General features: G+C 38.2%; 1 protein-coding gene across 1 annotated transcript in view; it reads right to left on the bottom strand.

The window, feature by feature from the left end:
- The window catches only part of grpr (gastrin-releasing peptide receptor), a 35,820-nt gene extending 17,905 nt beyond the window's left edge, over window positions 1–17,915 (bottom strand). Inside the window, exon 1 of the mRNA XM_020939059.1 lies at window positions 17,608–17,915. Coding sequence (XP_020794718.1) covers window positions 17,608–17,915 — 308 coding nt within the window. The remainder of the gene's footprint in view (window positions 1–17,607) is intronic.
- Between the last annotated feature and the right edge of the window lie 705 nt (window positions 17,916–18,620).

The following is an 18,620-nucleotide window of genomic DNA, read 5'->3' as shown; positions in this document are numbered from 1 at the left end:
TACTTATCCCGCGCGAATAGGGCTTTAAAGGTAGACCTGGTGAGCCGGCGAAACAGTGCTGGTGCTGACATCGCTAACCTAAAGAAAAATGTCCCCAAACTAACTTCACCAAACCAAAAGATGAAAACCGGACAGACGCTCCTACCAGGTCAAACACAAAACACGAACAACTAACAGGCAGGTGCAGCCTCCACCGAGCAGCAGCCAAGGCAGGGGAGCATGTAAGGTGACGAGCGCATGTCCAGGTGGGCGGAGGGCGAGGCGCTGCGCAGCAAGAGAGAGTGCCCCACTGGTAGGCAGCCTATTTATACCACGATCAGCCACAACAAAATATACAGAGGTATAAAAATACAGGCAATAGGATGTGCAAAGGGGCACCAGCACGTAACCTATGTGTCCAGCTGTTAATGGATGAGGTATTGTGAGAGTATCTTTTACACACAGCTGTCTCTGTGGTCAATTCTTAGTAAATACATACTAAGAAAACAACAGGATGTATTTGTTACAGTGGAGATTATGACTCTTTCACTATTGTTGAAAATACAATCAATAATCCATTTAGGTGTCTTTCTTTTTCATTGTGTGCGTTAGGTCCTGCTGCTCCTGCTGTTATAGATTGGAGATTGGAGGAGATGTGAGTCATAGAAGGAGGAGGCACGCTTCACTCTTGTACAACTAATCCACAGATAAACACTGATTTCCACAGAGACCAGAGGAAAGAACACGGACTTTTGATGGACTCTGGACACAATGCAATCCACTACTGCTGAGTTACTGTGTGACTATGTTAGAACATGTATTGTTTTTTTTATCATTTGAAAAGGGGGTATTTTACTTCTGTGAGGTAATGCCGGACTTCAGATGACGTCACAACATTCTATTGGCAGATTTGTACGGTGGCCGACGGGGGGCCAAACACACTCCAATAGTTCTCAGTTAGAGAAAACAGCTTCAAGTACAGAAATGATGCAAATTCACAAACGTAAACACAAGTTTAAAATGAGGTACAAACAAAGAACGTGGCGCAAATGAAAAAAAAAAAAAAAACGTGCTGCAAGAAACAAAGACAAATGTATCATCAACAAATGCTCTGCAAATACAGAAACGATGCAACGCACGAAACAATGAAAACCAAGAAAACACCTGCAAACAAAAAACGCTGCATAAAGAGTCACTACAGCGGACGTGCTCCAGACCTGCAGGAATAAATTATTGTTCTGACTAATTGACATGCAAACGTGTTGCCTTGTAAAGTCTGGTGTGAAATACAATAAAATAAATGGCATATGATGTACCACGCTGTACAGTGATATTTTTTTATTATTTATAAACAGTATATGAATATAATCAAATAAAAGCCACATTACCGTAACAAACATAGAGTTGTTACACTTAGAGTGCCCCCTGCAAGTTTGGAGTACTTCTGTTGTGGTGACACTTTAGGCAGTGTTTTTTGAATTTGCAGGTGCTTTCTTGGTTTTCATCATTTTGTGCTTTATATTGCTTCTTGCACTTGCAACACATTTGATGGTGATACATTTGTCTTTGTTTCTTACATTATGTTCTTTGTACCTCATTTAAATTGTGCTTGAGTTTGTGAATTTGCATCGTTTCTGTACTTGAAACTGTTTCTCTAACTGAGGCATATTGGGGGGCAGCTAAAATTAATATAGTTTAAATGCAGAGTTTTGTTGTAATACAGTGAATTCATCATGTTACTATGTCACTCCCCCTTCAGAGCACTATCACAACACAATCAGCGTACCTCCCGCTAATGAAACTACTGCACATCACATCCGGTTTGTTTATTTGTTTATTTAAGGATTCCCATTAGTCTCTGCAATCGCACAGACTACTCTTCCTGCTGACAAATTGTTGTGTGTAGTTTTGTTTAGCAGGGATGACATAAGCTCATGGGCTGAGCAAACTTACATTTCAAATAGGGCCTGGGAGAGATCACTAAATGATTGAAAGATGTATGAATGAAATATATTCTACTCCTCAGGCATGTTTTTGATGAGGAATCAACGTGATGAAAGCAAATGGTAGAAAAAAAGAAGAAAAAAGGGGGAAAAAATACAATAAAATTAAACAATTTAAAAGCAAAATAAAATTTTTTTTTAAAGTTACACTGTGAGGCTTGAGACATTTGAATAAATAACAAATAAATAAAAACTCCACACCTCCATATCTTCCCACATGTAGGGTTCTGTACACATATCCACACTTCACTAGTCCAATACTGACCACACTGAAGAAGGATTTGCTCGTATGGCACTTGTCACTATGGCCCCCCAGAAAACAAAACTATCTGACTCATCTGGATCTTACCTGTAGGATTTTAAGATAAGACAAAATCCCAAAGGAAATGCTTGTGCCAGAGAAACCATAAAAGACAAATAACATTATCAAGAAATTCTCAGACAGCTTAGAGTGCTCCCTCTGCAACCCAGCTCTGAATAAAGAGGAAATAAAGGAAAGATGGAAATATAAGTTTGTATGAGGATGTTGTGATGTTTACTATTTGTAAGAAAATGTAAGTAATTTATCCTCCTCGTACATCTCAGTTTAACAATGACTCACAAATGCTATATTTACACCATGATCTTCCCTTGGCGTACCATTGCCATACTACTATCTAAGTTGTGGCATATTGCGGACTAGGGATGTAACAATAACCGAAATATTGTGATATCGTATCGTCAAAGTTCTCACAATAATATCATGGACCATCACAGTATATTAAATTACAAGTCTCTTTGCTTAAATTAAGAGTTATGGTGCAGCAGTAGTTTTTTTTTAAAAAAAAGATCCTTTGCTCCATTTCAGTGTAGACTACAAGAAGTAGAGGTGAGACAATTTGGTTATTCGTACAACTTTAGTTAAGTTTTTTGTTGTTGTTGTTGTTGTTGTACTTATTTATGGCTCTATAGTTTGGTAATTCCTTTTTGGTTAAACCCCTTTATTTTACCACTACATTTCTTCATGTATTGTTGCTTCCCTTCTCCCCTAGCAAAGAAAACGTAACAACCTCCAGCCTGATGTCACTGCAAAATATCAATTGTGCATGTTTTGGGTTGATGGTGTTTGAAGGAAAGCATCTCAGACACAAGGAGAAAAACGCACACATCACAGAACGCCCTGGTTGTCAGCTACGGACTTTAGTTTAGTGAATAAGACAATATTCAGTTAAAATGGGTCTGTTTTTGGTCAAGGTTGAATCTGAAAACAGTTTAAAAAGTAATGACTGACAGACTGATGCAACATACAAAGAGCTGAGAGCACCAGAGCATCAATTAAACAAGAGCCAGAGCACAAACATGAGTGTGAAGTACATCATGTTTTCAAGTACATGCAGTTATATGCTCATAGAACCACTTCACAGTTGTCAGTCATTTTCAAAGCCTTTCATATTGTTCTGGAGATGTTTGAGCTTCAACCTTCAGTTTGAATAAGGTTAGAAGAAGAAGTCCTTCAGCTAATAGAATTAATTGATGCGAGAATTTCAAATAACACACAGGGAGCGAGGTTGCACTGCAGTCTAAAACCAAAAATCCTCAAATCATTACTTGATCTTAATGATTCTTATAATGTTCTCATCAAACATACCTGGAGTTGTGTTTTGTTTCATTCACACATGTTTGAATAACCCTTTATTATTGGGCTGAAAAAGCTCTGTTCCACCTTGTGATGTCATGAAGCAGTCGTTTTCAGGTTAATAGCTACAAGCACCTTTAACCTTGAATTGTAGAGATTGGCAGTTCCAGGGCTGAAATGATCCTAATGATTCTAGTGAAGGTGTATGGAGTTTAAAAACACAGTGGAGCTCTTCCTGTATTATCTAATAACATCACAATTTTGAGTGTTTACAATTTGAGAGAAGAACTCATCTTAGGGTTAAACCGTGAATGAAACAAAACATAACTCCAGGTACGTCTTTGATGAGGAAACAACATTATAACTAAGGCTGGGCAAAAAATTTAAAAAATTTATCACATTAATCGTATGACTTCGAGCGATTAATCGTGATTATATGCAAAACCAATTAATGTATTAAAAAGTAGAGTATAGCGCACTTTTATTGGAAATGTAAATGAAAGAGCCAAACATTTATTGTGCAAACAGCATTTCTTTCACAGGGAAACCCTCAGAGCCTTCAAGGTATTCAGTGAAGGCTCAAGAAAAAATATTGAATGGACTTTTGTACTACTAATACATTTTTTCAATATTTTATATTCAGTGAGTAATAAACACGACAATAGTAATAATTTCTAGATCACTCTTATAAACTTGGACTGATATTTCTTGGAAAACAAAGGGTTAATATAATGGAATGGAAATGGACCAATCACATTTTTTCTTCCAATGGTATCTGAGTAAATCAGTGACTCCCATTGCAGCACTGAACTAAAGAAATAAGCTCAGCTCAAAGCGCACAGCTGGTCCGGCCAGAGCCAGAGCCTGCTGCTGAACCCATGGCCGGGCCCGCGGTTCGCGTAGGCTCGGACACGTTGCATCTCACGTGGTCAGAAAAAAGTTTAAAAAGTGTAAAGAAAAGACATAAAACTTAAAAAAACACTCGCGATGGACTTTTTCAAAATAAAAGCCAGTGAGAAACAGACATTTACAATAAAATAAATAAGTAAATAATAAAAACTGCGTTAATGGCGTTAAATAATTGTCAGCGATAATGACTTAATTTGTTCAACGCAAAATTAACGCGTTAACGTGCCCGGCCCTAGTTATAACATGACTAAAAGCTCACAAGAGTAAACAAAAGCACACACAAGAGCACGCACATTTGAGCAGAGACTTTTTAGAACCATCTCTGATCTGGCTGCAGCTCTGCCATTATGCAAAGTGGGAACTAAAATATATAGTGTCAAAGGACTTTTGTTTTGATTTGCCAATAACAGTGATTACCGCATAGCGTGTTTCCTCTCATTGTTGGCGGTGCACTCCTAATTTTCAACTGAAATTACCTCAAAAAAATTTAAAGGTCCCATATTACACAAAATTGACTTGTAAGCTTGAAACCAAAATGTTGTTACCTCCTCCAAATCATTAGCCAGATTCATCAGCTGGTTTCACTTTGCAGAAACCATCTGACCTCACAGCAATAGGATTCGTTTACTTGACGGTAGGCGGGTACTTTTAAATTTAACTAATTGCTGTTATTTGGTCATGATGTATGTAATGTGCTACTAACGGGGCTAACTGGTATATTAAGCTTTTCCCAAATCAAGTAGGAAAAAGGGCAATAACATCTTTCCCCTTTATAAAAATCACCAAATATTCTCTTTGTTCCAGCTTTAAATCCTCAATCTCGGGAATCGTTGTTAACACGGAATGCATGGCCCTTTGCTGAATGCCCGAACTCACACTTCCGGGGATTTTGTGAACTGTCTAGTGTATACCAATTCCTGACCTAGTCTCTAGAGAGAAATGAATGAATTGAGTGAAGCTCTAGGTGGCACCAGCTTGGCTACCAAAACCAGAGTTGTGTTTTGTTTCATTCACACATGTTTGAGTAATTCTTTATGATTATTATTGTTAACTATTTCCAAAGCTCAAAATGTGGAACAGAGTATTTTCAGTTTGATAGAAGAGACAGTGCATATTAAAAGACAAGATGGTGCAAGAGACAAACATGTACTTGTAAATATGCAGGACTGCAGCCAAAGCTCATTTCCAACCTTAGTCCCCTGCTGGATCAAGGCCAACCACATCACCTGCACAATTCATAAAACAACAAACGCCTACACTCACTCTCAAATCCATCTCTGACTCATACACTGTAAAACACACTTATGCAACATGAGTAGGGATGTAACAATAACCAAAATACTGTGATGTTGTCTCTTCAGCAGTCTTACAATAATATCGTGGCCTGTCACAATATATCGAATCACAAGTTCCTTTGCTTGCATGCATTTTTTATAGTAGCAACATCTTATAAACATTGGGAACTACATATCCCATGATTCATTTCAGTGCAGACAACATGAAGAGATGTTTTGTACTTGAATTCTTGGGGTTATGATGGAAATAATTTGCACCAAAATCTTGTGAAGGTATTTTAAAAGCAAAAAAGTGTCCCATCTACAATTATATCAGCCTCTCCAAAATATCGCAATAAATATAATACCGTGAGATTTGGATACTGTTGCATCCTTAAACATTAGTATTACAGTGTATTAAAAGCCAGACAATGAAAGTTGACCACAGAGAAGGCCCAGACCCCCCTCGTTTTAAGTCTTGTTTTAGGTACCACGAGCTGGAGCAGGCCCTGGGACCTCAGAGCGCGTGTAAATCTGGATGAGGTCTGAGACGTATTGTGGGGTCAGTGCATTCAAAGCTTTAAAAACAAACAATAAAAATCTTAAAATGTCATGTGAGAAACAATCATCGCTAGGGGTGTAACAATATTCAAGTCTCACGATAAGCTATTGTCACGGTATGAACCTCACGGTACGATATTTATTGCGATATCATGGGAAAGCTCACGATATAGTGGGGAGGCTCATGATTAGGGATGTAACAGTATCCAAATCTCTCTGTACAATATTTTTACGATATATATCTCACAGTATATTTATCGCGATATTTTATGGAGGCCAACAAAACTTTTAATGTGCTATTTTCCTCTTAAAATGCCTTGAGAAGACTTAATCCAAGGAACTAAGGCTATGTTCAGACTGCAGAGCTTAATGTTCAATTCGTATTTTTTTGTGAAATCCAATGTTTTTACGAGGTCGTTCACATTTCCAATTAAATGCGACTTTTGTGAACATTAAACGGCCCAAAAGTGTCCCGCATGCGCACTGGAGACACAATGACGTCAACCTGCTCTGTGTTTACAGAAGTTGTCAAAACATGGACCTGAGCATTGAGCACATGGCAATTTTCAAGTTCCTCTCATACTAGAGCCAGAACATGAACAACTTACTTGTTTTAAGGAGGAGATTAAGAAGGAGAAGGATGAGGTTTTTGGCCGTGGCATTTTGTGGGGCAGTGGCAGTGACATCCATTGAAAGGAACATGTGGATGCGGAGATGTAGCCAAGAGTGGTGAGTGGAGTTCATTAACAATTTTCGCCTACTTCAGCCCAGAATAGTGACATTTGTGGCTTGTTGATAATGTGTAGGTCGAATGAATGTGTTTTGACCGTTCAGACTGAAGTCGCATGTCAAAAGATCAGATATGTATCGGTTTTAAGAGCACATATCGAAGTGTCCTGGGTCGCATTTGGAAAAATCAGATCTGTGTTGTTCAAACTGTCATTAAAAGATCAGATACAGGTCACATAGGGGCCGAAAAATCAGATTTGGGTCACTTCAGGCTGCAGTCTGAACGTAGATTAAGACTTAAAAGTGTTTAGAAATGTTATTTCTTCCTGTAGTCTACACTGAAATGGAGCAAAGGATCATGGTCTATGTAGTTCTTCTGTCTTTTTTTTTTAGATATTGCTGCACCATAACTCTTAATTTAAGAGACTTGTAATTCGATATATTGTGATGGTCCACGATATTATTGTAAGAACTTTGACAATATGATATCACGATATTTCAGTTATTGTTGCATCCCTAATCATAGCTTTAAAATACAGCTTAACGTTAGAAATATGTGTTTGAAATTTGGCAAACTGAACTTAATTTTGTTTACTATCTTTTTTTACTTACTGTTTGAAGCTGAGTTTGGAATCAACCGTGACTCCTAGATATTTAAATTCACTCCTTTTGTCAGTACAGGGTGGGTTATCTTTCTGATTTGAATACATTAGGAACCTGCTGGGACCTCTGCAGCCACTCTGAATCTGCATTCATTATCGTTTTCATTACTGTATGTCAGTTCTTGTGGTTCTTGATATTTGTTTTTTGCATGGACATGGATGATCTGCATATATCTGGTACTGAACATTGGATGGGGAGATCCTTTATACAAAGACAGAATAATAATGGCGACGAAGCCGGGCCGTGTGTTAGTCCTTGCTGGTTGACACAAGTTGGTGATATAAAATTCTGTACTCTAACAAATTGATTCCTTTGTGTCAGGAGGATTCTACCCAGCGTAAGGTGCGTGAGGAGAAGTTAAAGTTGCAGGGTTTTGTGTGAATGAAACAAAACACAGCTCCAGGTATGTTTTTGAGGAGGAAACATATCGCATAGATCAGAAAACAGAGTAATATGGACACTTTAAACAAAATAACCCAGTTGAGAGAACCTGCATGTGACGTCACGGCCTTGCCCTGACCCACTTCCGGCGAGCCAGACCGCCAATAGACCATCATTGTAAAGTGAGCACATTTTCAAGTCGTTCCTATAATTTTCGCATTAAGACACATGCCGGTGTGAAATAGTATTTTGACCCCGGGGTCAACATACCACTATAGTAAAGTGACCCCCCCATTGGATTTTGACTCCCCTTACTTTTTTCTTTAGTAGTTCATAAGATCATTATTTCTCATGTAATTTACTTTTATTATATACTTCTACATATTCCCTCTCTCTAGGTATTTTGGTCAATGGTCACATTTTTCTATAGCGCTTTTCCACCTTCAAGGCACACAAAGCACTTTACAATAAGGAACTACTCACTCATTCACACACACATTCACACACCAGTGTACGCAGACACTGTGGGCAAGGTGGGTTAAGTGTCTTGCCCAAGGACACAACGACAGCATCCATCTGTGGGAGCTGGAATCACACCAGCCAACCTGTGGGTCAGTGGATCTGACCGCTCAACCTGTGATGTTTATGTCGAGAATCAAACCGCCAACCTTCAGATCAGTGGGCAAATGCTCTACCAACTGAGCTACTGCTGACCACATTTTAAGGAATGTTTTGATGGATAGCGACTTGGTATTTTGTGTAAATGTAACATATTGTTAAAATTACATATACATAGCAATCTTGTCACTTTTTATATTGTATTTTACATTGTTATGGTTTTTAGTTTGCTGTGTTCAGGTAATCCACATGAAACTTTAAGTGAAGTTATTGATTACAGAAACCATTTAACAAATCTTCTCCTATCCTCTATTTAACTACCCAATTGATCACCCTTGTCTATTTTAACAAGATTTCAAATCATTATCACTTTGATTACATAACTAATTAATAACTACTTATCTCATTTTCAGTAAAATATGTGTTTAAACAACTCATTTAAACAAGTCATTTTTGACATTCAAAAGTTATAATCAACATAAAAAATGCATCTGAGTTCTTCAAAAACACTTAAATAGGTCAATATGTTTTAATTTGCAGATGTAGTATTAATATTCAAAGTTTTTCTATAGAATTCAAGTTCTTTATTAATAAAATATAGATTTTCATAGGGGGGTCAACATATCATAATAGGATTCTGGTCAAAATACTGTATGGTATGTTGACCCCGGGGTCACCTCACCGCGGGGTCAAAATCCTATACCACACCGGAAAAGTGTTGTGCACAAAGCTGTAATCAGCAGAGAGATAAAGACACAGGGGTTCAGTTGTATCAGATCCCGGTTGAAGCTGACAGACGAGACAAGTGGAGCTGCCATCAGTTTGCAAAATACCCGTCAATATTCAGGGGATTCCCATTTCCGAACTGTTGAACAATAAAAACTCAATTGTGAAAAAAGAAAAAGACACCACAGACAGCCTAAACTGAATAGGCCCTATTCAACTGATTCAACTTATAAAATGAACTGCATTTAGCCGAGTGTGACGGGGTTCTGTTCTAGGGTAATGATGATGGCGTTGTCAGAAGGATGTTTTGATGATTTAATTAATGACAATGTTTCCAAAATAATAAAGTTTAAAGAGTGCTATATACAAAACAGTGAAACAATGAAGAAAAGGTATTTACAATATACCAGATTTTACGCACTATTAGGCGCTCTGGATTAGGCACACTGTCATAGAATGCTCTATAACTTTATTTAAAAAAAAATTTTTTAAATAAATAAATGCACTGAACTATAAATGTTTGTTTGTGGCGTTCACTGTGACTCTCAACTTTGTTCAGTTGTGGCGTGTAGGGAGGGTGCTGTCTGGGACCGCTGGATTGTCGGCGTGTTCGCAGTGACTCAGTTGTTCAGTTGTGTCTAGAAGTGGCACATTGCACTCGCTTTTTCGGTTCGTTCCTCCATTCCGTTCCTCGTCCACGCAGAGTGATGAGTGTGGCTGTGGGTGTTTTTCGCTGCATGGTCACTGTCTGCTCCGTGTGTGTTTGCGTGCGCTGCGGGTGGTGCGGCTTTGTAGTTTACTGAAGTCGTGCTGTGACACCCGAGTGGATTCATGTATAGGGCGCTCTGGATTGTGGGGCGCGCAGTCGTTTTTTGATGGGGTTGGAGGCTTAAGAACGAGCCAAACAGCCCGGAAATATGGTATACATACAACAGCAGAAATATGCTTCATAATCTGTAGGATGTTACCTTCCACGTACAGGTCCAGGTCTAAACTGACTGAGAGAGGGAGAGTGGCCCTCTTTTATCTCCCAAAACTCCTTCCTCAAGCCAATTAGCACAAAATATGGGTTTTCACTCCTAAAACTCAAGTTAAACATGACAATAAAAATTGAAAAAATACAGAAAAATACACTGAATCATATGACCATGTCTCTGTGCCTGTAGCAGAAGCAGGGAAAGTCAAATTAATATTTTATTGTCAGTAGTGGGATTTTTTTGTGATAACGTCAGATGACAGTGTCCCGGCACGAAACGGAAATAGGAAGTGACTGACGGGGGTTCTGTTTGACAGTGGGGCGTGCGAACAGGAGATGGATACTGGTGGAAGGTAGTTGGAAGACAAAGTTATGGATATGGATGATTGGCAGCGGACTTGTGTGCACAAAAGACTACTGCTGTTGTGAGCGGACGGAAAATATAGCGGGTAACGGAGCGGACAGACGGGGAGTGAGAAACAGAACGGAATGCTACAATCGGACTAGATCCAAACCAGATTCTGCTGCTGTTACCTGAACCCAGTGCTTCTGCTCCGAGCTGATGTGCGGTGAGTTTGTACAAAGTTCTACATGCTGCTGTTTTATGAGTTCATGGTGATAACTTGAGATGAGGACGGTTTTAACGAGGAACACAGATACCTTTCGCAATTGGAGGAACATCAGGAACATTGGGCTGACCCTGTCCGAGTCTGTATGGGATGGCGTCTGGACTATTTTTTTTATTTTTTTTTTAAAGCTTTTTAGAAGATGTGATGGGTTAATCGCACACTGTCTGCCTTAAATTGGGGAATTTATGACCCGATCACAGACAAGACATGTTACTAGAATGCTACCATCGTCATCGCCGTTACGTGACTGCAGGTTCTCTATCTGAAGCATACTTATTGATATAATCTTTTATATACTGAATAATAAATTAAACTCTACAAAGACAGTCTTTGAATCTTTTCAGCGCAAAAAAAAGCACAAGTTAACCTAACAAGACCTTGCCTCTTTTGTACAGTGTCAGAACATGGACAGAAATTATCCTTGGTTTTCTCACTTATTTATTTTTTTTATTATATTTTCAGGGATTCTTACCAAGAAAATGGTAAAATAAGTTTGAATGCCTGAGATGTAAAGTATTCCCCAAATTTCCCAAACACAAATGTTCAAATTATTTAATATTGTCAACAAGAAGCTTTTACTTTATGTTGACTTTTACTTAAAGGTGCACTGTGTAACTTTTTTGTCTCCATGGAGAAGTTACTGTTTTGTCTGGAATGTCCCAGTATGGCATTAAACGTTTCCATGTTGCATTTACTTAATAACATGGGTTTTTATTGACCTAAATACATGCATTCTTACTGTGAGTGGGCTCACCTCTCCACAGATCTGACATGTAACTTGGCCCTGTGGTGTCACCTGCTATCTCCAGAGAGATAAATAAGGGTAATAATGCCCTACTGTGGAAATTTCCAGGCAATATCTCCATGTAGAGAAGCAAGTGACAGACCCTCCACCTGCAAAATTACACAGTGTAGCTTTAAGTAGGAGTAACTGTTACTTCCAGAGGTGGGACCAAGTCATTGTTTTGCAAGGCTGAAGTAAGTCTCAAGTCTTTGACCTCAAGTCTGAGTCAAGTCCCAAGTCATAGACAGGCAAGTCCAAGTCGAGTCTTGAGTCTCTGACCCTTAAGTCCAAGTCAAGTCCAAGTCATCTCCTTTGAGCTTCAAGTCATTTCAAGTCTTTAAAGCAAAGCACCAGATATAGATTAGATTTTTGCAATTTATATGCATTTTAAGCTAAATTGCACTTAAAAAGTCATGGTATATTTATATATGAGTATTTATATAGTTGTAGAAATGCTATTTTTTCCTTTTTAAATGTCTTGACAAGATCTTAATGTGAATCATTACGGTCAGAACAGAAAGAAGTAAGATTTAAAAGTGCTTAATAACAGTTATTCTGTCATGTAGTTCTAGGTAGTTCCCTCTGTTTTACTGTGTTGAACTGTATATTACTGTATTGTACTGTATATTACTGTATTGTACTGTATATTACTGTATTGTATTGTATTGTACTGTATATTACTGTATTGTACTATATATATTACTCTATTGTACCGTATTGTACTATGTATTATTCTTTTGCACTGTATTGTACTCTATTGTACCGTATTGTACTATGTATTACTCTATTGCACTGTATTGTACTCTATTGTACTGTATTGCGCTGTATATTACTGTATTGTACTGTATTGTCCTATATATTACTCTACTGTACTGTATTCTACTCAATTGTACTGTATTGCACTATATATTGCTGTATTGTACTATATATTACTGAATTTTACTGTATATTACTGCACTATATTTGAGGATACCACATCACAGTACTTCAGTTCCATCAAAAGAACCAAACAGAGAAGTGGGAGGGACATGCTCATGTATTTATTTATTTATGTTTTTATTTATTTATTTATTTATTTATTTATTTATTTAATGAGACAGGGACTGCACACAAAGAGGGGAGATGCATTGTACCAGGTTGTACCAGGTTGTAGCACCAGGGCTAATTTCCACCTGTCGTCCCTGGGCAGGTTCATTGATTGATTGTATTTAATTGACTTTAATTGACCTATAACTGTTCTTCCTGGAGACCTCTGTAATATGTTTTGGGTTGATGGGAGAAACCGGAGCGCCCAGAGGAAACCCACCCAGACACGGGGAGAAACATGCAAACTCCACACAGAAATCCAGTTTGTTCCTATAAAATTAATCACCATATATATGTTTTTAGGAGAAGCATCAAGTCTTCTCAAGTCACAGAGCTCAAGTCTAAGTCAAGTCCCAAGTCATTGACCTGCAAGTCCAAGTCGAGTCCAAAGTCATAGTCCATTTTATCAAGTCAAGTCTCAAGTCGTAAAAATAGTGACACAAGTCTGCCTCGAGTCCAAGTCACGACTTACAAATCCTGGTTACTTCAATAAAAATGTTATTCAAATCGGGGTAAAAGTTTGCTGCTTGAAAAGTACAATTTATTTAAAAACTTACTCAAGTAAATTTAATTGACCAAATATATTACTGCCCATGCCTGCTAATATTTAATGGATCTTGTCAGGTTGCCATTTCTCCACACAAAAAAAAAAAATCTTCTAAGTTCTGACCACTCAAAGAGCTCACAAAGATTTTTTTTTCTTTCTTTTTTTTCTCATATAAACTGAAATTAATTCAACATTCACATTCATAACCTTGATAAAACTGCATGTTCAGACTGTAAGAATAATTCACTTTCAGCATAAACATCACATAGAAACAATTACAATGTGGCCACTCATCTTGTTATTAAATTACACAAACGCAACCTGGATTTTCTGTGCTGTATTGTAATTTTCAGGCTATAATTACATTATGTCCGTGAGAGTACTTCGTTCCTCTTACTCTGCTCAGTCCCCTGTATAATATGTAAATTGGTGTCTATAGAAGATCCAGTCTGATGGTTGTAGCCATAGAAACAAAAATCGAACCAGATCAGAGAACAGGCTGTGCTCGCGTCTGTGGGCTTCACTCAACCTTTGCCTGATATTGACCAAAACCAAACCAGAAAGAGAGAAGAACGAGAGAGAACGAATTTATGTAGGGCTGTCAAAAGTAAAATCAACTATTAATCGAAGCTAAAACTTGTATCGAAACTAGACGCTTCATTTGAATAAGAATAGATACTAAAAAAGTCACATACACAAGATAGTTTTAGAATTATCTTGAGCTGTTTCGGAACAAATATATAAGATATATAAGAGCAATATAAGAGCACATAAACTAGTACACGCCCATGGACCACTGTAAAACCTACCTGGACCACTGAAGGATTATACAGACCAGAAGGAAATATAAAAGAAAGTGCTATGATTTAATGTTGAAAATCACATTGTCCAAATCAGTGGTCCCCAACCGAATCCTGTTTTACTCCTGGTTTTAGACCTGTTTTTGACCCTGTTTTAGAACTGTTTTAAACCTGGTTTAGTCCTAGTTTAGACCTGGTTTAGACCTGGTTTAGACCTGGTTTAGACCTGGTTTAGTCCTGGTTTAGACCTGTTTTAGTCCTGTTTAGACCTGTTTTAGACCTGGTTTAGACCTGCTTTAGAAATTGCTTTAGATCGTTTTTTTTTTACCTGCTTTAGACCTGGTTTAGACCTGTTTTAGACCTGTTTTAGTCCTGGTTTAGACCTGTTTTAGACCTGGTTTAGACCTGTTTTAGACCTGTTTTAGTCCTGGTTTAGACCTGTTTTAGACCCTGTTTTAGAACAGTTTTTAGACCTGGTTTAGTCCTACTTTAGCCCTGGTTTAGTCCTGGTTTAGACCTGTTTTAGACCTGTTTTAGTCCTGGTTTAGACCTGATGTAGTCCTGTTTTAGACCTGGTTAAGTCCTGGTTTAGACCTGTTTTAAAACTGTTTTTACACCTGGTTTGGACCTGGTTTGGACCTGGTTTAGTCCTGATGTAGACCTGTTTTAGACCTGGTTTAGTCCTGGTTTAGACCTGGTTTAGGCCTGGTTTAGGCCTGGTTTATTCCTGGTTTGGAACTGTTTTAGAACTGTTTTTTAGACCTGGTTTAGTCCTGTTTTAGACCTGGTTTAGTCCTGGTTTAGACCTGATGTAGTTCTGTTTTAGACCTGGTTTAGACCTGGTTTAGTCCTGGTTTAGGCCTGGTTTAGTCCTGGTTTGGACCTGGTTTAGTCCTGGTTTAGACCTGTTTTAGAACTGTTTTTAGACCTGGTTTAGTCCTGTTTTAGACCTGGTTTAGTCCTGGTTTAGACCTGATGTAGTCCTGTTTTAGTCCTAGTTTAGACCTGGTTTAGTGGTTTAGTTCTGGTTTAGTGCGCAACCCGTGCAACGTACAGGAGGGGAGACGGTCCCTGCAGTGTATGGGAGGGGGGGTTTGTGCTTTCGCGGCCCGGTACCAAACGAACCACGGACCGGTCCTGGCCCCGGCCCTGGGTTTTGGGGACCCCTGGTCTAAAATAAAGAGTGTTTTGTCATTATCATTGTGGTACCAGAATCAGTATTGAGTATCAGATCCTTCGTATTCCTCAGTATTGAAATTGAGTTTGAAGTTTTGGTGTTTTTTGCAAATAATCAAAGCAAAAACTGGATCTTGGTCCCAATGGAAATGAACCGAATGGATTACAACTCCAATACGGCTTTTGGAAAAATATTGAAGTTGGGAACATTGCTGAAAATACTGGGATAAAGAATAATAATAATAATAATATAAAGTTTTATAACACTGATACGGCTTCTAGTGAAAACCCTTTGCCAAATGTACTCATCACAAACAGAAGAGAAAAAGGAAGATATAATAAAAAGAATCAAACTTGCAGTGAAAAAAAAGGTTAATATGAGGCAGAATTGTGCTTTTTAGAAGGAGAGCTTTTAACCAAAACAACAATAGTGCAAATAAAGGAAACAAACTGAACAATAAGTCAATAGTTATTCTGAATAGTCTATTGTAAAAGTGGAAAAAATGCTTAAAAATTGAAATCCTTGAAGCATTTTCCGACTCTACTGATTTGGTGACGGAAGGTTGAATAAATTTAAATGCATCTTGGAGTTCGTTTGAATTCTGCTGTGATGGAAAATAAACAAGAAATACATGTAAAAAGTAAAATATTAATAATTAAACAAAATTAACAAAAAGCATAAATTATTATTAAAGATGTACTATGTAACTTCTCAGGTGTTTCTCTATGGAGATATTGCCTGGAAATTTCCACAATATGGCATTATAATCTTTATTTATCTCTATGGAGACAGATAATTGCAATGCCAAGAATGTTCCGCAATATGATTTTAAACATATATATATATATATATATATATATTTTTTTTTATTACAGGTGTTTTTATTGCACAAAAATACAATTTAAAGTTGTGGTGTCGCATCTTCAAAGATCTGACCTGTAACTTGGTCTGGTTGTCTCTGTGAAACAGAAAAGCTGTACTGTGGAACATGCCAAGTAAAGCAATAACAAGCACATACCCTTCATCAAAAAAGTTACATGGTGCAGCTTTACATTAAATGAACAAGTCAAAGTCTACCAGAAAAGTTACGTAGGGTAGCTTTAAAGGTGCATTGTGTAACTTTTCTGGTGGATGGTCCATCAAATGCTTTTCTCCATGGAGATGTAATTACATTGTCTGGAATGTTTCACAGTATGGCATTAAACTTTTCTATCTTCATGGAGACCAAACCAGACCAAGTTACAGGTCAGATCTGTGGAGAGGTCACATACAGTCAGAATTAGGGCTGGGTATCATTAAGAAGTTGCTGATACATGGACCATGATATGATACATATCTCGATACTGTGAACTTTCGATTCTATATGATATATTTAAAATCGATTCGATGCAGTTTATTAATAAAAAACAAAGTCTAAATGATGGCTGTGATACTAAAAGTCTGTGTTAAACCACGTCTTGTGCAAAGTTCACATGAAACAAACTAATTTAAATCATCAAAACAGTGAAAATGTCAAATGTGTCGCATAAATGAGTTTCCTTCCTCCGAACAAGCAACAAAACCATAGCACTGTAACAAAATAATTTTGTAAAATATACCAAAACATACTCTTGGCGATATATCGATACAGCAGCCCATGATATCGATACTGTATCACCACATTAAAGGATAAGATATATTGATATTTCAATATTTTTGCTCAGCCCTAGAACCTTTAATATTGTACTTTGCTATGAAATATCCAAAAGGCAAATTAATAAACATATCGATACAGCAGGCCACGATATCGATAGTATAACATCACATTAAACGATACGATATACTGATATTTCGAGGTGTTTTTGAGCTATAAAACTACCTGTAATTTCAAAAATATAAAGTAGAGCTTAATATTATACTGCGGAACATTCCAGGCAGAGCAATGACACATCCATAGAAAACAGCAGGTGACGGAGCCCCAACCAAAAAGTTATGTAGTGCAACTTTAAATTAAACGAACATAACCAAGTCATGAAAAGTTATGACATGTTTTTTTTAATATGCTAATTAGTCATTTTCCGTGGTTTTAACTATTACACGTGAACAAATCCAATTAAACCCGTAGATGATGATGATTAAACCTGTTGATTATTAGTCGCGCGTTGCCGTACCTGTCCGCGGAAAGAGCCGTGAGCGTGAACACCGACACCCCGACGGACGTGAGCTGGATGAACGGGATCACCTTGCACCCCACGCGTCCGAACAGCCACTCTTCGGACAGGTACCGGCTGGCGTCCACGGGAGCGCACGTGACCAGCAGCAGGACGTCTCCGAGCGCGAGGCTGGACATGAACAGGTTCGGCACGTTGCGGATGGATTTGGCCGAGCAGAAGGTCCGGATCAAGGTCACGTTCCCGATGAGTCCCAAAACGCTGATAACGGCGTAGATCGACGCGATGGCCACCCCCGCGAGCCACATGCTCCGCGCCAAGGACTGCTCAGCTGTGCACGAGGCGTTCTGGCACGAGCTCTCATCCAAATCCGACTCCATCTCCTCTGCGCGCTCACTGCCCAAAAGAAAACACCATCTACGTAGGATAAAATCACCTGAATTCAGAACTTTTACTTTGGTTGGACAGTTTTGAATTAAATTTGAATATTGGGCGATTCAGTTGTAGCTTATTTATTCGTATTTTTACTTTACTATATTTGTTGTTAACGTGGAACTGCAAAATAAAACACAAATATGCAAAGTCGAGCAAGTTAAACAAATCAAACAAAATTTAAAATTCTGAATTCCAGTAATATCCTAACTGTAGATTTTCTTTTTTGGTGCGCTTTCCTGCGGTGATGGGCTGTGCGTAAAAATATGCGTCCATTCAAGAAGCTCTGCGTGATTTAGAAAAGCGCAAATGGAAAATCCCTCTTTATAGGAGCGCTTCTCTGCGTCTCTGTGAAGATGTGGAGAGAGAGGAGCGCAGCAGAGGCGGTCACGGGGAAATATGGGAGCCAGAACCATTCATAATGCAAAGTGTTTGGTGTCTGGTGCCTTTGTCATAATGGAGTAATTTCCATTTAAAATCCCCAATAAATATCAGAGCGAAAACGGGATTGCTTACTTACTTTGTTAATAAGAAATACAATCTTTCTTTTTATAAACATTCAGCTTTGGTTGCAGTGTGGT

The sequence above is a fragment of the Boleophthalmus pectinirostris genome, unplaced genomic scaffold (assembly GCF_026225935.1).
Source record: "Boleophthalmus pectinirostris isolate CB_2022bp ecotype Guang Dong unplaced genomic scaffold, ASM2622593v1 HiC_scaffold_19, whole genome shotgun sequence".
Lineage (NCBI taxonomy): Eukaryota > Metazoa > Chordata > Actinopteri > Gobiiformes > Gobiidae > Boleophthalmus > Boleophthalmus pectinirostris.
Note: the sequence above shows the minus strand (reverse complement) of the source record. Positions and strands in the feature narration are given on the sequence as shown.